Source organism: Meleagris gallopavo, chromosome 5 (assembly GCF_000146605.3).
Source record: "Meleagris gallopavo isolate NT-WF06-2002-E0010 breed Aviagen turkey brand Nicholas breeding stock chromosome 5, Turkey_5.1, whole genome shotgun sequence".
Classification (NCBI taxonomy): domain Eukaryota; kingdom Metazoa; phylum Chordata; class Aves; order Galliformes; family Phasianidae; genus Meleagris; species Meleagris gallopavo.
This window is the reverse complement of record NC_015015.2, coordinates 50,768,599-50,793,672: the sequence shown is the minus strand read 5'-3', so window position 1 is coordinate 50,793,672 and position 25,074 is coordinate 50,768,599. Positions and strand designations below refer to the sequence as shown.

Sequence of the window (25,074 nt, the reverse complement as noted above, 5' to 3'; positions counted from 1 at the left end):
TCTAACAGGACTTGTTTGAAGCTCTTCCATGTTGTGAAGGTGATAATAATGCTATCTAAGTCAGGGTCTACCACTCTTTTCTAGTACACTGCTGTAGAAGAGCTATGTGGAGATTACTTTAGTTATTCTAAGCCATCTGTTACAGAAAAAACAGGAGTCTGATACAGTTTACAGAGTACATTAAAAAGTCCAAACACTAAAAACCTTTTTTTCAAAGTCTGAAAGAAAATATCAATTCTTTCAGTAATACTGACAGTTTTTCAAATCCATGTAACATTAAGAAAGGTTTTTCTACGAAGTGCATTTTGCTTAGAAAAAGAGAAAGAAACAGGGAGCAAGCACTGTTAATTTAAATTCATTTTAATGTGTTTTTCAGGACAGAATAACAGGTGTGGATCCAAAATTCACTTGAAATATCTGCATAGAGGGAAAGATGTGAGCATAGATTGCACATTACTATGGAAATGCTTGGTTTTCTTTCCTTTCATAAAGTGCATCATGCCAAAACTGTAAGACCATATACAGTCAAATTAAGAATTACAAGAGCTTCAAAATCCTATACTGCATGTATTAAGTCACACACATCTGACTATGAAGGCCATGTTATCACGGAGAAGTGTGAGTACCTATGTCAAACACATTAATGTACATGAGTGAATCATTAATTGCTACCTTTTAAAAACTATACTATAGTTTTTACAATGAATTATGTTGCTTTGGCAGACATTTACCCTTAGCCTTCCATCAGGACATCATAGGGGATGACGCATCAACCAATTTCACTCATTATTACTGCACTCAGCTGGGAAGGAAGAAGAGACCAAATTTATCACAGTGACTGCTAATAAAATCAAATTTCAAACAATACAATCCATAAAATAATGGGAAACAGCCAAACTGAATGCAAATTTACATTTAAATGTTCTTACCAACAATCATGTCACTCGGTAGATTAAATAGCTTTTTGATAAAAACCTGAATGCATTCACACTTAACGACAACACAAGTAAAATTTAATAGGAGTACATTTCATTTTAGAAAATCCATGCTGTGAAATGAAATGCACAGTATTACTTTATTGTCTACAGTATCAAGTCCATTGACAACATTACTGGGTTTTCAATGAATCCTTGAAAGCAAATACAAGCAATGTGGATCTAATAGACACTTAATGGAAAAAAAATACTTAGTGGGAAATAAAAGATTAGGTGAACAAGAGACAGTAATCCTGTGAAAATTAAGCTATAAATCCTCATTTTTAATATGCCACATACATCATTCAGAATTGATCATTTAATCCAGTTATTCAGTATACAGAATGGCTTGCAGTCATTGTGCATTTAAGTCTATAAATTAACTAAAGCTTAAATACAGTGGCCATCCCTAACACAAATGCACCTATGAAGACGGGGCCAAGAAAAGGAATACGTCAGGTTAATCCAGTAGGCAAATGTCACATGGTGAAGCTACATGAAAATGGAACTATTGCTGTATCTCCAAAAACCTTCACACTTAAATTACCTCATATAAACGAGGTACATTTCACAGTGCTTGTACTAATTAGCACTTACCAAGCACCTTCCAGAAGTGCTTCGTGAACATTAAATAAGGTCAGAAATCTTTTTCATTTTAACTCTCATCAATATGAAAGGTAGGGCTTCCTCATCTATGTTACAACGAGGACTGCAGATTTGAGCCACAGAGCTCCCCACAACACTGTAAAACAAGTGAGGAAGTTTTACCATGTGACATTTTACAAACTGCAGAACAGTAACAGGGAAATTAAATGACTTGCCAAAGACCAACAGAGGAGTTCTGTCTGAATTCAGCTTTGGGCCATGAATTCTCCGATGCAAAGAATGTTATCCTTTTGTATCCTCTGAGTTATTATCTCAGAAAAGGGATATTTTCACACTCTGCACAATGGCACTACTGAGGTTGTGATGCCATTTTTCCACAGCCTCTGGGAATGATACAAAAATATTGTTATAGCTCTCTGAGACATATACAGAAAAGAAACATCTATTCTGAAGATTTCAGTTATGGAATAAGTTGGCTTCTAGTATATTCTTCCTCTAGGCCTTTTTTGAGAACTCCTGCTGACTAACTGCTAAAAGTTAGAAGACCCACAAAGTATTAAAGTGTATTCTTGAAGGTTCTGGGGACCTTTCCATGGTTTCTACATGTCACAACCCTGGCTGCCACATGTCATCCCCTTCTATAATTAGGTATTACATTTTGCTGAGGAAGGTCAAAATGTGCGAGGGGTGTAAATACCACAGCAGTCATCGTTAAGTCATGCATTGATTTATTCTTGGAAACATGGGAGCTGTAGAAGCAAGTGTGCCACACAGAGCTGCAAGTCCCAAGTTCCTCAAAAGACATTTACAGTAAAACTCTGGAAATCACAATCGCTGCATGAGCAGGAAGAAACGTTTCAGGTTCACTAAACCACTGCATGTTGTTTTGGCTGCACCCTCCTTACATGTTCTGTACCCCGAGGACTCTCTTCCTTCCACTGTCATTCACTCCTTCCCTACGCTTAAAATAAAGACTGCATACCTGACAGTCTCTTCAAGGATTGCCTATTTGTACATGGGATATTTAAGAGTTATTAAACAACTTTCTCCAGTTTGGCCCCTCTGCAGATGTTATTTCAGTTACTAGAATAAGCTCTGTGTTAAAAAAATATTTTAGCTTCTCTCCATTCATTTCAGTGGGCTATAAAAAATAGTTATATCAAAATTATAGATAATTGTGTTTGCTCTGCACAGTCAAAAATACCTAACTTTACTGTGTTTTACAAACTGAAAATCTGCATAGTCCTACCACTCCAAGAACACTGTATATGTCTCACTGCTGCCAACCCAAAGACCTAGACATTTTAACACTTGAAGTGGAAGAAAAAAATTCAATCTTCACAACTCTAAAGTCACCCAGTAATTACTGGAAAAAACTTAATACCAGTTTCATCAAGAAGAAATAACTCTACTCTGACGTAAAATACTTTCAAATAGTAAGGTCTCAAATTTAAAAAAATATATGGATTTTTTTCCTTATTTTGTTATGCACTGTTTTGATTTTTTTCTTTCTGATGATGGCCACCAAACAGATTTTACACTGAAATTACCGAGACACGTAAGATAAATAAAATGTTATAATACAGGATAGGCATTTTGTTTCTATTCAATTCCTAGAAGAACATGTTGGTTTTAAATAGTATCTCCGTTTAAAGAGGAAACAGTAAGGAACAAGCAAACACTGAATTGTGCTTCAGATCACTGAGCTTCTTCCTTTGCTTAAAACAGCTGGATCATTGACTCTCTTGATTTTCCAACTCCGACCCATTTGACTAGGGAAGAAAAAAATTATTAGAAAAATTAGTAAATTGCAGTGTTTTATTATGCTTCAGTGCAAATTAGCCAACTGTGCTGAAATGTACTGCTAGGAAGTTTCGCTATCCAAAATCACTTTACTCTTGCTGTATTACCACACCATAGTGCAATATACTGAAGTTTGAAAGCACAAAACTATATCGTAAGCACAAAGCACTGCCAATAAAATACCTAACAGAAGGTCAAGCGCTTCTACTGTAGGTTTAACTCTCATTAACTTCAGTAATAGGATGCCTAGATAAACCCCTACAAAAAGCAAGAGCTCTGTCAGATTGTGAAGCAGATCAGGAGACAACGATGTGCACACACTATAAAGCTGTTAAATACAAGGCTGCAATTAAGAACACTATCCAGTGGGAGCAGCCACCCTAAATACTACATCACAACTGTTCACTTTTTACTGCATGGATACTACAGAAATCATGAGGTGCCTCCTCGAGCCATTGGCTCCACCAAGGCTGCATGCCTTCACACTGATAGCTGAAGAAATAAAACAAGGGGAGCTTTGCCCATCTGTGCCCATGATCATGCACTGAGCTTCAGGCTTTCCTATAAGACCCTTCCTGATCTATGAGAAACACTGGTATTGCCACAGTTGCAAAGAGCTTACACCCTTAGAGGTGACCTTTGATGAGCTTTATGGAAAACAACAGCCCACATGCTAGCTTCTCAAGTTTGCTGTGGCAGAAATTTCCTTCTAGCACTCATGCCACACCTAACCCCTGGCATCTCGAGATCTCCAGCAATTCACTGGAAGAAAAGCAGATTGATTAACCTTCAGAGGTTGATCATGTTAAGATTTTCAATTTCCTAAGTGAAAGAACTGGTTTCAATAGCCATGTATCCAGAGATGCAGTGCAGGAAGTGAAAAGAAGAGACTAACTAGGAGAGGCATGGTGCAGAATACAACTTTGTGCAGCTTCTTGGCAAAGCGTTGTTTACCATCACCAACCCAACCACAGATGCTTCCATCATCTCCTGCCCAAATAAGGCCAATTCCTGGCCAAAGAAGTGAGCACTTCTACATAACTTCTTCTGTGTACTGTCACATTGTCACAGCTGCATCTGCCTAAGATTTACCTGGCACTCCAACATGGTTTTCCACACATCGAATGTAATTCTGGGCCTTGGGTGGAAGGTCCTCCCATTTTCGTGCACCCGTTGTGTCAGTCTTCCACCCAGGCATCGTTTCATATTCTACTTCCACCTTCTGTAGTATCTCCTGATTAGCTGTGGAGAACAATTTTTAATCACAGTTGAATTTAGCTGTTCCACCTTAAAAGAGCACACCTGTGGTTCCTGACCAAGAATTTTTGTTAGCATTTAAAAATCTGATGAAAGAAAGAAAACAATGTGAAAAGTCACAGTATGTCTACTGATGGGATAATTAGTTTATTCTTAATTTAGATTAATTTATGTTATTTAGGAAGATAACTTTGATTCAAGGATCCAATAATTCAGTTTCCTTGTCAAAACCTTTGAATGTACTTTATATTGCCAGAAAACTACATCAGTATATTTTAGAAATGAAATTATTTGAAGTTTACAGTAGTTCCATTTTTGGGTTCAGATGTGCACATAGTATAACTCCTACACAAGATCCAGTAAATAAGAAATTAAGCCTGATTTAAAAGAAAAAAACAAAGAAAACAGAGTCTTTCCCAACACGTGCAAAAAATGAAAATATACACTGAATAACATACCTGGAAAATACGGAATTCTTTTTCCACCCAATTTGTAAGCAACACCAATTTTAATCTCATCAAGGACATCAAGAATATCCAGCTTTGTTAATGCCAAGCTGCACAGAACAACATTGGTCAGAGTCATACGCATGATTGATCTTTATCATTTTCCTCTTCAATCTCTTTCACTGTTTATGCTAGGTTTTTTCCACTAGTTCTCTATTCAGAAATCCAACTCAAGCAATTCAGTAGCAGAAATACACAAACGTATTAAACTATGAACACTGTTAATTGAATTCATGCCTCCGGGATGAATATGTGACTGAGTTACTAGGACACATTTCCAAATGCTTGGCTGCTCGTACAGGTGCACAGCGTTCAGCTCAGTGCATTAAAATGCAAACTGACAACACAAAGCAAAACTTACTGCATTTAGTTTGAGTGTGTATGTTGGCATGCCACTTCACATCATCACTAACAACTCTCTTATTCCTCCTTATTTAAAACAACTACAAGACAACTTTATTTACTATTTAAAACAGATTTCACACAAATAATCTGGTTTATACAGCACAGAAGGGAAGATCTCAGTCTGACATTCAGCATGCTTGCTGAGCTATCAGTGTCATCAGTTTACTGAATCTTTCCCATCTTTTGAATTAACACAATGAAAAACAAAAATGGAATCTCAAGAAAAAATAAAGCAATCACTAATCAGAATTAAATTACATTTTAAAACTAGTCACATTCTTTAGATGCAATATGCCAGACCTTGATTGATAAGTTCATGAACAGATAAGGATTTGGTCAGGTATATGCACATATAGTCCATGCTGTATGTGCTCAATAAGTCTATGATGAATGCAATGATTGCATGAGATCACCTTTTGGGAAAGAAGAAACAAAGCCAGTTTTTCAGCTTTTTTTAGTTTATATTTCCCATGTATTAACTGTCTGAGTTACCAGAGATGACAGTTTTGTTGACAGAAATGTAGCAACTGTATAGAACTTAAATGGAAGGAAATGTAATGCTCTCCTAACAAATATTTCCACATTAACAAGATTTTAAGAGAAAGCAAAGTGTAAAACCAAGCAAATAATAATTTTAAAAACCCTTCTGATAAATTAACGATCAGAGATCATTCTAGATATTGTTCCATTCTAGCACTACTGGCATAAACAATACCAGTTAAATCTTGGTTTCTAAGATACCAAAATGCCAACAGTCACATGTCTGTATATATGAATAATGTGCCTGAATGCAAAATCTACGCCTCATATGAACACAACTGTTATGAAACTTTAGCAGTTTTCTGAAAAAATAGACTGTAATTTCAAATTACTGGCTTCTTTTATAGTTACCAGTGTTACAGCATTAGACAAACTAGGCTAATGGCTTTACAGTCTTGACTAGTTCCTTTAAAATGTTGATTTGAAGTACGTTTTCAATTATAAAACAACTTATTAACCAAACATGTCATTCACTCCCAATTAAAATAAAAGCTCAAACAGTTAAAAGCAGGATTTATAATACAATATAGGGATGTATTTCTCTAGATAAATGAACCTGTCTGAGCTGCGCCAGTTGCTGTACACTTTGCGTGACCCTTACTTATGCCACTTACAGAAGTCGTATGTGCAGAAGTGCTCATCCAAGTCTGATCCACTAAAGCCAGTTAAAGCCCCAAACCACTGGCTTCTAGCTAAGACAGCTGGAAAGCACTGGATCAAGAACACCAAAACAATCAATTTGTGTGAAAACTGATACATTGATCCAAACTACACTGGTCATCTGATGTAAACAAAGGGAAAACATTTATGAAGAAAAAAATCACTATGATGATGGTGTAAAATCACTGAAAAAGTCTAAGAAGATAAGTTTATTATCAGCATGAAGACCACTTTTAGTTGCCCACTGTCAATTACTGTATACAATTTTCAGTTGCCCACTGTGAATTAATTGCTTTAAATGTAACACTTTACTGACTTATATTAATGTTACCTACATATTTATTCTGCGAAGCACAAAATAATCACTTCCAAATGTAGCGCAAAATCTGTGATGCTTACGCAGTGAATCCGTTGATCATATGAGCATATTTCAAAATGACAAGATCTAACCAGCCACAGCGCCTCTTTCTGCCTGTAGTTACTCCCCATTCGTGGCCACGGGACTGTAAAAGATCTCCAATTTCCTAAAATAAGACAGAAAGAATACTTCAAATGTGACTTAGTTGGAGAGTAAAGCCCCTCATGCATGAGATTCTTGTATCTCAATCACCAGCATTTGCAAAATGCTTATTAAATATGTCTATCTTTTCTTCTAAGAGTTTGCTTTTAATTTCTTCATCTGCTCCTTTGGCATCTACTGTACATGTTGGGGGCAGACCAATGCTTGTGCGATGCCTAGGATAACAAATGCCTCGTCTGTGCTCAGGGCTCTTAAGTCCTACCACAGTATGAGGTTGCCAACTGTTCCCTTTGATACTGGCAACTTTTACTGTTTTTTTTGGTTGAAAAAAGTGAAGCTAAAGCTTTACTCTTGTGGTCCATAAAACTAGAGGACATCACCAATTCATTTGCAGCCATTAGAGAATGGATTTTAGTGAATACAGCTTTAAATCAAATTCAGATCACTGACCTGGAGAACGCTGTGTGCGTAACTCATAGTCGATACACCGAACTTACTGGACAATATTTTCATTATCAAGAAACCAGAGAACAGTTTCAAAAGAACTGAAAGCTCGCTCCTCTTTTTCTGATCAATTTGTGCAGACTAGCTGACGCACGCACCAAAATTTGTCAATAACTCATGGAACATAGGCTGCCAAGTATGCGAGTTGTATCTTGTAATTTAAACTCCTTGAGATTCGCCAACAACTTCTATACAGCACATTCTTGCCACTGAAAAGCCCCTATATCACAAAAAATGATGAAATCTGTTTCTGACATCATTCATTACAGCAGAACCATCATGGTAACCTAACAGCATCACAATCGTGTTTCTTTCTTCTAAAGAAAAATGACTGAAATTTATCACGTAACTCCTCTGTCTTCATGAGTGCAACACCCTGGTTCTGTTACAGTGCTTATTTATTTGTAGTATACCCTTATCCCTTGAACTTATTTCTTGGCAATCACGTACATTGCATTTTGTAATACTAAACCTACGTTAATCTGCTCAGTGGGGAAGGCTCCGATTCCCACCCGAGTAGTATATGCCTTCACAACACCATACACATCACCAACGTGCTGGGGAGGAACACCAAGTCCAGTGCATACACCACCTACAGTGCAGTTTGATGAAGTCACAAAAGGATATGTGCCTGTAAGAAAAACAAAACAGCACAGCTCTGTTTCAGCAATGACAAAAACCGAAGAATGACTTTCTTCCTTAGTTGAAAGGAAGTTTTCCTCTCTATGCTTGGCTTTAAAGCTGAACTGAAGCAGCAGTTGAAGAGGGTAAGTTCTCTTTACTGCTTGCCCCTTTTTGCCTTTAAAAGAACAAATTCAGTTGTTCTTCCCCAAATTGCTTCCTCCTATAGTTAACGATACACATTCAGATTTCTAAAGCTCCAGAGATAACTGCCACTCCCATCAAATGAATGGCTCTTTCCGCTCAAGCACCCCATTTATCTCAGCATTTTGTATAAGCATACTGTTACTGATCAACAATTTCACATAGCCAAATAAGAAAACGTCCTGCTTTATCAAGTATGCATGATCTGTTCCAATGTGCAAATTTTCCTGCATTCATCCTTTGTAACCTTCACTGAGGACTGCTCGCAGGGGAGAAATTTAAAAGCATCTCAGTATTACTTCCATCAGGCACTTGATCTATTAAAGGATGCTGTCGTTGTGTAAAGCTTTTTTCATTGTCCTATGTATCACATAAAGTATTTCTGCAGCATCCACAGAGTCTCACATAAAGGTCACAGTGTGACATTTCCAGTGCCTTACACAGCTAGCTCTGAGTATCTGCTGAATATTTTCTAAACCTTCAGAGATTACTCATGATGGCTACACTGTGACTCTGGATTGCAGCATCTCTCTCCTTCTTTGTTTCATCTTCATGGAGAGTTAAGTGGTTTAATTAGACTTTTGGTAATAGAGCAGAGCAGAGATCAACTGAAGAAGTTAAGCTTATAAGTTATCTGCGCTGGTTTAATCCTCTCTCCACTGCAGAGAAAATACTCTCAGCAGCACCACAATGGCTGCCTGGTCTGTGTGGCAAGGTGCACAAACATTCAAGAGTAACAAGAGAATATCTAGGACTGAAATTTCAGCCCCACAGGAATAAACTTTAGTTTATTATTAGTTATTATTTTCCCATTCTTTGCACAGCAATTATAAATACAAATCAAAATAAAATGAGTCTCTTAGGACTTCAGTCAAGTTTACAATCCAACATACCAAAGTCAATATCAAGTAATGCTGCATTGGCTCCTTCAACAAGAATCTTCTTTGGGGAGCCATGAAGAGCTTCATACATAAAATACACACCATCTCGAACCATGGGTCTTATTTTTTCAGCATAACCCTGCAAATGAGAGTGTAAATATCAGCCTTCCCAAACAATACTTGAATTGCTAGAAGAAGAATGGTGATCACTTTTGAAGAACAAAACATACAGATAAACCCCAGTGCACCAGCTTCCCTAGCTGCATTTTATCTGAAAAAGACACAATTAGCTCATATTCCATTACAAACAAGTTAATACACTGAACTAATAAGAGTGCACAACTTGTTAGGGTATTGGAATGCTGTAATTTCTGCAGCATTTCTATTCAAAGATGATGCACACCTAGCTCATTTTGTTGATGGCCTATAGTGTAGACACACTGAGAAACATATGGATGAGATTAAGATTTAGAAACAGTGCAAGCTCCAGAGGGAAAACAAACAAACAAATGATAACAAACCAAAACACTTCTCATGAACACTAAGAAGATATCTTTAAAAGTAGGGTGTTTGCTCTGAACAAGTAATAGGTAAAACTTGGGAAACATTTGAGATTTTTTCTGTGTCATCTTCCCTATTCAAAGATATTTTACCAGGGGATCTTTGGAATTTATTAGAAAAACTCTTTTATGAACAAAACCCAGATCTTGAAACACAGCTTCCACAAGCATTTCCTCAGTAAGAATTGAAGCAGCCTAGGTCTGGCTGGAATGAGACTATTAACTGACTCACTCTCAAGTCTCTTGATTGCTTTAACATAGCAAAGTAATTTTTTTAAATGAGAAAAATAATCGTATCAATTACAGAATGAATTTAATACTCATAAGAAGAATACTCAATTGCAAATCAGAGTACTTCCTTACCTTTAGCTTTTTCAGTTGTCCCTCTATATCTATTTCCAATGTTGGAAACATTGACTTGTATTGTTGTGCCAGATTTTTAAATCTGTAAAATATTTAAATCATATCTATGAAGAACACTCTTGAGTTACTGCTCACAAAACCTTTGGCAAGAGGTGAGATTATATTACATACTGCATACACTGACAGCTATGTAAAGAAAATACACAGAGCTTTAATATCTCAACCAGCACATTCCTATTGTATATAGCTAGATTTTACATGACACAAAAGTAAAGGAAATACACATGCATTCTTTCCAGTTTTCTTCTCCTGGATAATTTATACACAAAATTCAGACCAGACACGTTTTGAAAAACACCTCCTTAAAAATAAAGCTGCCAGCCAAAATACATCACTCTTTAACATAATATTTAGAAATGAAACTAGTTGTACCTTGAAGAAAATTCATCAAAGTCAGAAAGGAGGTCACAAATTCGAAGACCTGTTCGTGCAGCTTTGGAAGAGTACGTTGGTCCAATCCCTTTCTTCGTCGTGCCAATACTAATTGAAAAGAACCCCCCAGATGTCTATTAACACATGCAAAAACATCCCTCATGCTAAGTAATTTGTTACAGCTCTCTGCTATGCTACATGCTGAGCAGGAGCTCTGAGACAAGAAAAATAAGCTTTAACGTTCCATAATAATAAGTATACAGCAAATTTCATGCTTCAGTGGACTTGCATAATATTGGTAGTATTCATAGTATGCAGTAAGTATTAAGCCTTAGATCTGACTGAAACAAGTTGAGTAGGAGTATGTGTGTATGTACATATTTTACATAGAAATTATGGTTACTCTACTATCTTGTCATATTTATTGAAAACAAAAGAAAACAAATGTATTTTTCACATTTTCATAGCTGAAGCACTGCCCATGGTTGTAAACAACCAGTTTGGTGAGGTATCAAATTGGTCTCCTATGGCTCTGAAACCAGTAGCTGAGTCTGTTTGAATAAAACTACAGCTAACGAACTCCTGCTGGGGCATTCACCTTGGATAAAAGGATAAAAATGGAGCTGCTTCCCTACCTGCATGCCTACTTTCACATGTGTTTTAGAAAAACTCTTATTGGGATCTCTGTCTATGAAGATTAATAGGAGACTAGCTGACAGAATAATAGCGTGTTCATATAAACCCTTGTTTTTTTCTAAAAACAGAATCATGAAGTACTAATAACTATATACTGTCTTACTGTCTACTATTAAAATTAAAATAGAGACTATTATTCCCATGAAGTTTAACTGAATATACAATAAACGATGATCAGCATGTAACCTAATCCTGTCGACACTTCTAACTCAAGTCAAAAAATCATTACTAGTCTGATACGTAGGAAGAATGGAAGCATCACTTCAACACAAATAAGATTTAAGGATTTGTGAGGAATTTCAAAGTGCCTTTATGTTGCAGAGAACTGGAAAATAGAATTACAAAGAATTCACATCCTTGGTAATATCCCAATTTAGCATAATTTGTACACTAAAATAAATAGGACCAGAACAGAGTCATAGAACTATCAAATCAGCAAGGCTCTTTACAGATATATTGCACTTCTGTTTTCCAACATCATGCTAGTTTTCCAAATTTGCATAACTATTATTGAAATGAAAGTGCTAAAGACTTACTTTTTTCCTTCTTGGGCTTGACGTTGCACTTCTTGGAGCCCATCTACTGCCTGGTGAAAGTCAAACACTGCAATGGAAAACCAAAGACATAATGACAGACCAAAAGAGGAAAGCACTTTAAGTCACAGACGTGTAATTTTAAAACTGTGTTTGTTATTAGCATAAGAACCTCATGTGAAAACAGAATTAGTGCTGCTTTAACACCATGAACACATGTAAAGCATCATTCTTTAGCAGATACAAATCCTGTTGCAGGTACACAACACAGAAAAGATGTTAGATCAAATACATGATTGCATTGTAGAGTGATAGTAGTTCAGCACCACAAGTTAAGCATTGATTTGAGTCTTCTCCACCCTTCAAATATCACTTACCTATATGTGCTCTATCTGATATGATCAGTCTTTTCTCCCAGTCTTTTAAACCTGTTCAAAAAAATAAAAATGTAATTTAAAAAGGAGGATTCCAGCTGCTCTGATCAGTTACTCTTTGAGATTTGAGTTTCTCTTCTTTTTTATATGTTTTCTCAACATGCTTCTTATTGTCACCTTTCTCACTTTAGCACAGATTTCATTTTCTAGCCAATATAGCTTCAAAAGGCATAAAAATCCATGAAACCCCATGAAAAAATTGCTTTTGAAAAATCTGTCTTAAGACTACAACACAATCAGCATTTTTAATACTGTCCCTTCCATTACTCAAAATTCAGAAGGTTACTGCACTGAATAAACCAAGGCTTACAAATCCCTTCATACTAGCTGCTAGCATAAAGAAATGACACAAACCTTTCTTTTCATTCTTTTCAGCTTCTTCGAACAGGCCTGGTAAGTGTATAACCACTCCATTACCTTTGGGAAGATAAACAGTTTGTTTTAAAGCAAGTAATAAAATACTCATTCTCAGGGTGTGAAGCATGTAAACACTTGCTGTCCGAAATTTTATTTAAAAAGGAAGACAAGGTTTCTCACATTTCTCACTATGCGATCTTGAGATTTTTTGGGACAAATCTCCATTTTGGATAAGCAGCTGTAAGTCTGCTACAATCAGACAAAACTACTTGCTTATTGCAGATGTGAGCATATGGCCTGCTGCAAAGTCAGCTGAGTTAAGCAGATTCTTTCCTTTGTTTGTGGTGGACTTTGCACCAGGAATTTAGTCTCAATTGTTCTCGAATGAAAGCTCAAAGGAGATTGTTGCCTTACCATATGACAAGTCTGTGTGACAGCATTTACATTTTCTTCAGCATTCACGAATTTACCTTAAACTCAGCTGAAACTAGTACTGTAATGCATTAGCAATGCCTTCTCCCTGCTACTGAGCTACAGTTCAAAATCCACAAGCAGTACAGAACATTACTGATGAGATGTGGATTAATGATTTAGTGGGCTGGAAACAGCTGCTGCTTCCTTCTTGGGAACATCAGAAATATCTGCAACAGTCTCTCTGCCTAAATTTAGGATAACTCAGTCAAACTCTTTACTGTTTGACAAGAGAATAAGTTGGAAAGCAAGATAATGCACCGTATTTAGTGAAAATGAAGGAGTTTCATATATTTCAAACATGCATTCAGAAATGATCAAATGCAGCAAAACTGAAACTACAGATCTGTGACTCACTAGAATGCACTCATTTCTTGCACATCCTGCATGCAGTTTTTCTTTCAGAAAGAACTATAATTTTGGACAAGTGTAGGGTTTCAACTTAAGCCTATCACTTAAATATGAGTTTAGTGCCCAGTAAGTAAGCTTTTTATGATGTTATTTGCATCGAATATCATTACGGTGAAATACAGCATCAGCTTAAGCAGTTTGAGTTTATAAAGTAAACAAGAAGTCAAACAGTTGAAGCTAAAACAAATTCTATGAACAGTCACCTATGTTTTTCTTTGCTTGTTACTATAAACTATGGTTGCAGCTACCTGCCGAGTAGCACTGCTTGTTAAAACAAGTTCCAAATTGGTCTTACCAATAAAAGAAATTGCCTTTGGGTTAATAATGCCACTAGGGAACAGGTGGAAATCATATTCTTTCCCGTCAACAACCACAGTATGACCTGCGTTGTTCCCACCCTGAAACAGAAAGAAACAAAGGGTTAACGGCCCTATATCTTCACTCTAAACTCTCAGCAAATAATGTGATAATATTTTTTTTTTAATTGCATGAACGGTCATAATTTTCTCCACCTTACAGTGACTTGAACTACTGTGGTATTGTGCAAAATGGTTCAGACAGGACCACTATGAGATTTCAGCAGCTCTGTGTAGGTTTGGAAAGTAGAATTACATCATGGATGGAGTCAAGGCAGAAGTGGGTCACAGCAAGAGTGAATGTAAGTGATAGCAAGGAAAAAAAAACCTGAAACTTTCTGGAAACAAAACTGAATTTAACATGTACCCACAGGCTCCTGACTCTGACATATCAGTGCAAATCCACAGTTTTGGGGCACAACCTGTATTCAGCCAGTTCTATGGGGTTAAGGCTACAACTCCAATATTTCCTTTTTGCAGAATCACAGAATCACAGAATGGCCAATGGAAGGGACCTCAAGGATCACGAATCTCCAACCCCCCTGCCACACACACACGGCCACCAACCTCCCCATTTAATACTACACCAGGCTGCCCAGGGCTCCATCCAACCTGGCCTTGAATGGAAGCACTCCTTTCCCACCCACAAAGCAGATGCTGCTGTAAAGTTAGGAACGTGTCATCTTTGCAGCTTCACACAGTATCCTGGTCAAAGGATGATCATCCCACTTCGCACCACCACCTCTCAACAGAGTCTGCTGCTGCAATTCCTGACTTTGGTGAACATCTGCCAGACCTGAGAGCAGAATTTGTATTTTCTAAAGAAACTGATTTTTCCCAAAAAGCTGTAAAGGAGAGCAATGAGACAACTCAGACCTGGGAAGAGGTAAGTCAAGAGCATGCATCGACCTGAATTAAACAACAAAGACTTAATTAAAGGTCTAGTTTTAACAAGCATAGTGTTTATTTTTGCTACAATTATCAAGAATTTCCTGAACAAGTGATGCCCAAACAAATGCTGTCTTTCTTTAGCAAATGCTTGAGAAGGGACATTAATTTTAACTCCTTTATCAATCAGCTGTGAGAACATGCATATACAAAACCTGCTGATGCACAGAAATATCAGCAGATATGATGCATCCTGTCATTGCCAAAATCTTTGAAGCCATTTTTAGTCCCCTGAGTAGACAATACAGAAGAAGAATTTCACAACCTACCTTCAAAAACAGCACTTTCCTGATCTAAAGCTACAATTACTGCTCTTGAACCGCTGTTGCATGCTGCTCACGCTGGTCTGCATTTCCTAAAAGGAGTGTCTTGAGTGTATTTTTACAGCTGAACTTAATACATTTCTACAAACACAAGTGAAGCGGAGGCAGAGCATTGAATTGTCCAATAAATACGATTAAACATGCAAAACATAACCAGTCTGATGGGACACTTTCTAATTGTTATCTTTTATCTTAGTAACTTAGACATATTTCTCACCTTGAGTGTCATAGACATTCTGACCAGCTGGTAGTGTAAGAGCTCAGATACTAAAGACACCTACTCCCTTTCTAATGTTACCAATGTTCTGAGAGTCAATCTAGGGCCTATATGAGCTTTTTTTTCCCCTTTTTTTATTAATGAATGGGAGCTTGAAAGCTTACTCAGGCTTCACTGGAACACGAACATATTTGAAAGTCCAGAGAACTACTGTACACAGTACAAACAGCTCTGTGCACTGAGCTTCCATTTAATATCCAGACTCAGGTCACAGAATCCCTGCTCTGAATCACTGTACCACCCAAAAATCCCACAGGAATTTTATACACCTTTCACAGTTAGCACCTTTCCAGGTCATATCTGCTTTCTGCCATGATTCTGAAAAACTTTCTCTAGAAATGGGAACGTTAAGGTGACAACTTCTAAGAAGTTAAACACCAGTGTTACTCTGACATCATCTGCACTGTGAGTAACGGTATGGCCAGAAAGAAGTTGGCATTAATTTCCAAAATGTGGGAAGCATGAGCGTTCCCGTTCAACTACCCTGGTGTGGGAAGTTCTGTGCCCAAGAGGGAGCCACGCAGGGAGCTGCTGAAGCTTCAAAAAGTTATGACTGCAGCTGGGATGGGCAGCAACATCTGCAACATTAGCATCCACTTCAAACTTCCTTCAATTACAGCAACAAACACCAGCAATGAAGTGGGATTTGAGAACTACAAAGTGTTCAGCATGCCAAACAATGACAGCAGTCATAAAAAGACTGAAAGACCATTTAGGAAGTTCTTTTCCAGACACTGCTCAAAAACCCTCCCTTTGCAAGCACTGCCTAGACCCATGAACACTATTTGTCTGCATGGCCACAGCTGATGTTCTTCATGCCTGCTGTATTTCAGAGCTGGTAAATGCTCATTTTAACCTACTTGGTAAGTGTTAAAGGTCTCCACATACAAAGCAAGTACCGAGAACAAATAACTTTCACTCAAGTCATTTGCAGCCTGCAGTGGAAAATTAGTATTCAGTCTTATGAAAGCACCTGCTTTCATGCTTAACAAATCCATTTTTATTACCTTTGAAAACTCTCTAAGTTGAGGTTTTATTAACAGCATTAAATATGCATCACTTCACTGCATTTTGCTAAGGAATGCTTTGTTACCTCGTGCTACTTCAAGTTCTACCTCTTTTCTTCTAAAATTCAGAAGGTTTAAACTCAGCAACTTAAAATGCCTGTCATTCCCAGCTGGAAACAAACTTTGATGTAAGATAAGGAAAGAACTGTAACACTTCTTTCAAGAGCACCAGGAACCATACTAGGCAGACTTCTAATAATCAAAGTATGAAGGTACATGATGTCCCAATACCAGGAGCCAAAGGAACTTAAGCTAACGAATAAATATATAATCTTTTTTTTTTTTTCCCACTTTGTGGGAAAAAATTGTTTTATTCAAAAAATACCTTTCCAATCTTTTTATTGCCAACCTACTTGTGATATTGTATGCTTGTATAGAAGTGACATACTTTGATTACTACTCTACAGTAGGTGAACAAAACCACTTCATCAACACAACAGATCAAGAAGCTTTCACGTCCTACCAGTGTTAACAATCACATGCTGATACAAATAATATCTTTAAGATACAATAATAATTATTATGAACAAATTGGCAGAAGAGAACACACAGTCTTTGTCATTTTTAGAAGAACTTACCAAAATATTAAGAAATAAATTCACCTTCCAAAGTGCTCAGCCATTTCAAGGCTCCTGACTTCTGGAAAGCTGAAAGATCCCAAGATGGAAACAATTTCCATTCACAACAGTCATGCAGTTATGAGGCTGCTTACTACCTTCAGCAGGAACTCTTTGCTTGCACGTAGATTCACAATATGTTTGAGTAGGGATGGAACACGTTCCGATGCTCAAATGCATTTCTGCCTGCTCTTGCCAGGTGGCCAGTGTGCAAGAGAAGTCTTGCATGGGAGATATCTATGCTAGAAACCAGGTGGAAGTGCCTGAAAACAGTTTCAGTCCACTGGCTGCTATGCCTAGTGTGATCCTTGTCATATAAATGGGAATAGCAGGTAGAAGCAGAGAAACTGTATTACCTTTCCTTTTGGCAGTGGTGCAATTGCTATTGGAATACCGTGTTCTTGGTAGTTGGACAGCATTACAAAATGATCTCTTCCGGCATTCTAATCTATGAATTTATAATCCATGAATTGGAATGCCTATTCTAAACCAAGAGCCAGCGATGTCTGCATCAGGAAGTAGATGAGATTCCTGGCTACCACTTTCTGTAAGTGTCCCAGCTCTACTAATTCCATCTGCCATTGAGAGACAACATTTGCTGCCATACAGCTGCAGCTGGAGGCCAAACTCTTCTCATCATACAATGAAACTGACAATAAAAGGCTTCCCTTTTTTTGTTTATTTTTTTTAAACCAAGACCTGCCTGTACAACCTTGATAATCTCCAACTCGGTTCCAAGAAGTGGATCGCAACTTTTTTCTTGGAAAAACAAACAAACAAACAAACCAAAATGCAATTATTAATAAGAGCTGGGTTAGAGAATGATCAGAAGCATACTCACACTAGATCTACCGAACAAGGATTCTGTTTTTAAAACTACGGTGGTGTCAAGGGGCTGGAGTTGCAAGTATTCCCTTCCTAACACCGAGAATCATCAGCCAAACCACGTCTGCCCTGCTCTTCTTCTCTAAGACGTCAAAAAAAAGTGTCAAGTAACAACTAGGCTGTACAGAGCAGCCCTGTGACCCTCCTTGGTGACTCCTAAAATTAAAGAAATGCACAGAACCGCACCCTCCCAATTACAGCAGTGATCTTGAGAAACTCCTGAATTCCCTTGGAAGCAGACCTGCTAAAGCCTGAATGAGAGAATTAGTATGATCACAGACAGAAACACCCTTGACAGCTCTGAACAAAACTTTTGACCTTTCAAAGAAATATATGAAATATTTCTAATCTAAATATCTGAAGCTGAAGCTCATATCCTATTTTGCAGCAGTAATAATGCATTTTTCTTTTATTACTAATGAAAACTCCCTTCCAACTTCTGAAGAGACCTTGGTCTTCCTAAGCATCTGAAAAATGCAACTGGAAAACCCAGTTTTCCAGACCCAGAGTCTAACTCAACTCTGCTTGGAAGAACAGTCAGTGTAGAGAAACTAGATATGCTTAACCTTAAGATACTTTCTAACTGAAATGAAATTCTTGTCAAACCACAAAAACCGTGTAAACAAACCAAAACTACTATGACAGACCACCACTACAGCAAAACAAACTGGACTCCAGCTGAACCAGTAAAGAAAATGATTAACTCAAGGTATACTGATTGAAAACATTAGTGGAAAAAGTATTCCGGCTCTTGTTAGCAGAATCCTAAAATGAAAGAGCACAAACAATCTAGACATGTCTGCTAATCTTTAGTTCTCTCTTTTGAAGAAGTGTAGTCATGTCCCCATGGGAAGCAACACGATCCAAGAATATGAACATAACTTTGCTTATATCTGTAAACAAGTTAGCGACAGCTAGTGACTTACAAAAGGAATGAAACAGAACAGATGTCATTTCATCTTAATTTTCAGCTGCTTTCTTCAATGCCTGTAGGGGATAATAAATTTATCAGGTTTTATGAAGGGATTGGAAATTAAGCTAGCTTTCTTATGGAGATTGGGAAACATTAAACCTGACCTTCTCATCAGTATTTATAATCCTGGTGGTCCTGAGATGATCTCGCTGCTACCCAGAGGAGCGGCTAGTTTAAAATAGCCGTGTCATCATGTTGTTCTAAATCCTAAAATGATATAGTGTAGCAGGTAATCAAGCGCAAGTAAAATGAAATACAGAATTTGCATTAAGTGACTTACAAATGACAGTTTGCTACAAAAGAATTTCAAGCTTTGAAGGGTGAACTTTTTTACTATAGATGTATGCGTGCCTGTAAATGGGACTGTCAACCTTCACAAACATTACCAAAATAAAAAAAATAGTTCTGCAGTCACACACAAGACTCCAAGGTCAATTTCTTTGCTGATGATCATTAAGCATTGAATGATCAAGAGATTAAAGTCTTTGCATGCTGCTTTATCCTAACTATGAAGACGTTATGCTAAATATCATGGTTACATCTCACCAAAAGGAGAGCAACACAATACAAGCACACAAACACAGAGAAAAACAGCAGACAACAAGCACTGCAACCGCACGTATTCATCACATAAAGCTGACCTAATTCAAACCCTGATGCAAACCATTCCAGCAGCCCAGGATCAATGGGGACAGTCAGGGCATGTGGCTGTTTTGCCCTCTGTCAGCAGCTCAACAGAGAAAGAGAGGAAGCATTCCTGTCACAAACATAAACCACTGAAAAAAACTCATTGCCTGGCATTTCTGTCATGTTTGGTTTTCTTTATTTGACCATTTGCCCACAGTGTATTCCTTTGTGTTCCTCAAAGCGCCAGCACGCATGGCATTTACATTCATCACCAGAACACTAAAACGAGGAAACTTACAAATAGGCAACAGATGTTGTTTGGATACATCCTTTCACCCCTTCCTACATTTTTCTTTGATGTTGTAATGATCTCAATCTCAAAAGTTTCTTAGGCTTTCCTTACTGCTTTAGTCCTTCTCAACATTATTTCACATTTACTGCACTGAGAAAACCAGTCACTTGCTCTCCACATCTGCACAAAGATGTGGCCAGCCGCAAACTGCTCAACCACAAGCAACCTTAACAGAAAAGGCTTCTATCCACATTTCAATTGCCTCTGCTCTTCTTCAGTAGAAATATCAATTAGATCGATGATCCTCTTCTAATATTGAAGACATTCATTGTAAAAGCATACTGAGTTGGACACATGAAATGTTTTAAGAAGTGACTACACGTTTAGAAGCACGTTAATATGAGAAATTCAGCACAATACTAACTGCTCCTCTTATGGCAACGACATTTTTACAGTTTGGTGTATCTTCTTTAATGCCTGTTCTGAAGGGAGTGCTGAGGAAATTGTTTCCAGACTTCCAGAAGCTGCAGAAGTCACAGGTCTGACACAGCCAGCCTGGGCATAGGCAGCACTGGAACACACCAGGTGCCAAATGATTGAAAAACCTTAAAACACTTGGACTACTCTGCACTGCTGATTCAGTGTTACTGCTTTCAGTATGGAATGAAGGAAAAGTGTGCATTTGTACTGCCACTATTTTGCTTATCCGCTCATTAACTGAGCTCAAACCCACTACAGATCACGATTATTATCATGGGTCTCTATTTACTAGTGGCATTTTTTGTATCTTCCACACTGAGCTTTTGGAAAACTGCACTCTCTTTCCTCCCCTTCAAGCTTATTACAGAATTGTTTACGGAGTGCTCTGCCCCAATGCTTTTAGACATTCTGCTGTAAGACTATTTATTGCACATAAATACTTCACCACAAAAGGCAAAACTGCTTACTCTCCATTACAGAGGGAACTCATTCTTGGCACACACCTTTGTTATAAAAATGAAAGTGTCTCATGAGCTTTTATTGTTATTGGCAAAGACACTGCATTGCCTTTTTATGACAATGCATACTATTTCCTTTTCCATTCATATCCACGCAGTCCCATGAAGCAAAAATGTTCAGTGAAAAATTATTATTACAAATGTTCCTTGCATAATTTCAGCTTCCTTAAGGAAACAGCTAAACTGCATGGCTGACCAGCTGCCTTCAGTTAACTTTGACCTTATCAGAGTAGTTCAATGCAGGATTTTTTGGGGAACAGATCTAATTTGAGTGATGCCTCTGGATCTGTAGCTCTGCAGCTGTGACAGTCAACTGTTTGCCTGGTCATGTTCTAAACCAGCTCTGTGAAATTACTCAGCCAAAAAAAAAAAAAAAAACAAACTATAGAAAATCTGCCCATAAACTCTAGCCTTGGAGGCAGCCACAATGAAAAGCTTCCGACATAGCATGGCTGGGCTGAGAGCTGTCACTGAAGAAATCTGGGCCTGCCCAGCCTGGAGAAGCCTGAGAGGGGATCTTATTAGTATGTACAAAAATCTTAACAGAAGGTATCAACAGGATGGGGTCACGCTGTTTTCTGTAGTGATCTGAGTGATCTGGCAGTGGGCCTAAACTTGAGCACAGGAAGTTTCATCATCATGAGAGAAAAACTTCCTCACTGTGAGGGTAACAGAGCACCAGACCAGGCTGCCCGGAGAGGTGATGGAGTTGTCTTCTCTGGAGACAGAGAAAGCCTGTCTTGATGCAACCCTGGGCAAGGTGCTCCAGCTGGCTTTGCCTGGAGCAAGGGAGGTTCGACCGTAAATTCTCAAGGGGTTCCTTTCCAACTTCCATCACTCTGGGAAATCACTATATAAAGGCATGTTAAAAATGAAGTAGGCTGTGCACCAAAATCTGTTTGTACTTGGATTGCAGGCAGTGTAAGCACTGAGCTGAATCAACACGATCAAACTGAGAGTCTTCCATTCAAGTAAAATCCAGTTCTGGAAACTCAGGACAACTAAAGATGCTGAGGTTTTAATGTGGAATTTTCTTTATTTAACACAATTTCAAGTTTCACTTGTATCTGTGAAGGACTGACTCCCTATTTCCATACACCTAAGCTGCCTTTCCTCCAGTGTCCCAGGAAACACATCATTTCCTGCATGGTAGTCCAGCTACAAAATATTTTCTTCATTAAAGCAACAAGCTAAAAATACTTAAGGGAAGTTTAATGAAAATTATACTTCCTTTGGTAGAACTGTTAGGGAAATACTATTCTGAGTAAGATCTTTCGACTCCCATTTGGCCCTGAACCTAAATTCAGGAAGAAAAAAAAAAAAAGCTTTTTTAAAGTGTTAGATCAAATAGTAATGAAGAATTACCCCACTGAGATGTTGTTTTAAAAGACAAACATCCCCCCTCCAGTTATTAGCTTTTTAATCTTGCCACTTTCATTTCACTGAGGACTAAAACACACTGTTTAAATCAGTGTCTCAAAACATGAAGCAGACGGGACATCAGGAAATAACCCAGTGAATCATCCAGTTCTAAAACACAAACATTTCCTGAAGAACTTCTTCTGAAGTCTCTTTAAGGTTCTTCAGTTTCCAGGAGGGATGGGAAATAGCAAGATTCTGGTCCAAATGGTGAGGCGTTTTTGTGTCAGTATAAGCCACTGAAAAAATCTCTCTCAAATTGGTTACTTCTACAAGTTAATCACTTACCATTACCCCACTGGGAGAATAGTAATTAGTGCTGTTCAAATGCTCAGGTACATGCATATCCTTAATATATCTTAAGCGTCAGAGTAGACAGTTATCTATTTGCATGACCAACTTTGAAAGCATCAAATATTATTAAAACAGCGCATTTAAAAAAAAATCTTCTATATTATCAGACGTGTAAAAAAGCATGTAAATATTACAGGAGTTGTTTAATTTTTGCTACTCTAGAGTAAATAATTACTCATAATTTCTTTTCAAGTGTTTCATATTTGCCCTCAAGCTCTAATCCTGAAGCCAGTTCTGTTAAATCTCATACATGTGTGTACACTTGTGTCAGCAAACACTGTTCCAAGAACAGTCCAGAGGCCTCCTGGATCCACTTGCCTTCCATCCATCCACCCACCCAGGTCTCATCAGCATGCAACAGAAAGCAGATCTAGACATGCCCTGCAGCATACTAAGCCACTCAGCCTGCTGCTAGCGCACTAACCCTTCTGGCACGCACATACTGAGTCCTGCATCCTCCCAACCGTTCTGCAGCTGCACCTGGGGCCATGCTTGTGCATCCATCAGCTCTCTGGATGGACAGAGAATCTGTCTTGAAAGCAACCTCGGGGCATCGCAGTGAAGACTGTCCAGAGGGAACCTGTATGACTTCTTGCAGTAATAATGCTAAACACGTGACTGGCCTACGGGAAATGCTTCTCTCCTCAGCTCTAGCTTCTAAACTCTGTTTCCTTCCCAAAGCAGTTATAAGACCTGTGCTTAGATTTTCAGCAACAAGTTAAAAAGAAAACAGAACAGAAAAAAAAAAAGGAAAGGAAAAAAAGATGTAGAAGACTACAGTCCTTCTAATACATATTCATCAGCTGAATTTCACAAGGAAACATCTCAAGGTGATTCAGGACCTTGGGAGCTCCACCTTCCCACTGAAAATACTTCCTCCATCTTTAAAATGCTTAACTCCCATGGTTGTATTTGTTTATACAATATGCTTAATTGAAGAAACATCCTCAAATCTCAGACTATGATCCCAAGGACATCTGTAATTTCTCACTAGCTGTAATGCATTCTGAAACAATAAGTTTCATGCTACATAGCAACTGAACTGAACTAAGATGCTGGTTTATTAATGTAGTCACACAATTTACCAAAATCTTTAGCGTGACAGTTATAAGCATTAGCAGCTCTACTGATCAAATATGCTAGAACCGCAAGACGGTTTAGAAGGGACCTTAAAGCCCACACACTACCAAATCCCTGTTGTGGGCTGCTTGCCCCATCCAGATCAGGCTGCCCAGGGCCCCATCCAACCTGGCCTTGAGAACCTCCAGGGATGGGGCAGCACCCACAGTTCATGATTAATACTTGAAAGCATCCCTTTAAAAAATTATTGCAATTATTAGTGACTGCCTTAGTGTCTAACTGGGCTTGTATTAAGTGACTAGATTAAGGTTTTAAGATTCCTTGCATTATGGAGCATGTGCAAAGACGGGCAATTAAGCTGTAAAAGATCTGGAACTCAAGTCTTATGGGGAGCAACTGAGGGACCTGGGGTTACTCAGTCTGGAGGAGGCTCAGGGGAGATCTTGTCATTCTCTACAATAACCTAAAAGGAGTTTGTAGCAAGGTGGGGGTCAGCCTCAGCTGCAAGGTAACAGCAACAGGACAAGAGGTAATGGGCTTAAATTCCACCAGGGGAGGTTCAACTTGAATATTAGGGAAAACATCTCAGGAAGACTGCATTGGCACAGGCTGCTCAGGGTGGGGTGGAGTCACTGTCCCTAGACGTGCTCAAGAAAAGGGCAGATGTGGCACTGACTGGCACAGTGCAGAGCAGTAACAGGCAAGGGCTGATGGCTGGACTAGATGACCTTAGTGGTCTTTCCAACCTCAATGATTCTGTCTGTGATTATGCATACGCATAACAAAACTCACTAAAGCCCTCACGGACTCGCACTATGCAACTGCTCCCCGAGCCGGTTAAACAACGCTACTCTCCAGGATAATACGGGCACAGGAATACCGACCCCATGACACGACGCTTCCCAGGGCTGAGAGGAACGGACCGAGAGGCGCCGCGAACCCGGGTCCCCAGCGCCGGGCCCGGGGCAGCACCGTGAGGGGGCAGCGCGACCGCCACCCGACACTCCCGCAGGCAGCTCCCGGCGCCGGGGGATCTTGTGTCGCTTATCGCGAAGGGTCAGCTGTTTTTATTTATAGAGCTGGGCTTTTTCTTTCCGAGTGGCATTTTCATGCACCGCCT

The 25,074-nt window shown here is 38.5% G+C and overlaps 1 protein-coding gene across 1 annotated transcript in view; it reads right to left on the bottom strand.

The window, feature by feature from the left end:
- Positions 1–342: 342 nt before the first annotated feature.
- Positions 343–25,074, bottom strand: part of ADSS1 (adenylosuccinate synthase 1) — a gene marked incomplete at its 5' end in the record, with an annotated part of 25,656 nt that continues 924 nt past the window's right edge. The window contains 12 exons of the mRNA XM_031553790.1: positions 343–3,352; positions 4,476–4,625; positions 5,099–5,196; positions 7,151–7,275; positions 8,252–8,406; positions 9,494–9,620; positions 10,405–10,486; positions 10,837–10,944; positions 12,069–12,135; positions 12,443–12,493; positions 12,854–12,916; positions 14,034–14,136. Coding sequence (XP_031409650.1) covers positions 3,300–3,352; positions 4,476–4,625; positions 5,099–5,196; positions 7,151–7,275; positions 8,252–8,406; positions 9,494–9,620; positions 10,405–10,486; positions 10,837–10,944; positions 12,069–12,135; positions 12,443–12,493; positions 12,854–12,916; positions 14,034–14,136 — 1,182 coding nt within the window. The remainder of the gene's footprint in view (positions 3,353–4,475; positions 4,626–5,098; positions 5,197–7,150; positions 7,276–8,251; positions 8,407–9,493; positions 9,621–10,404; positions 10,487–10,836; positions 10,945–12,068; positions 12,136–12,442; positions 12,494–12,853; positions 12,917–14,033; positions 14,137–25,074) is intronic.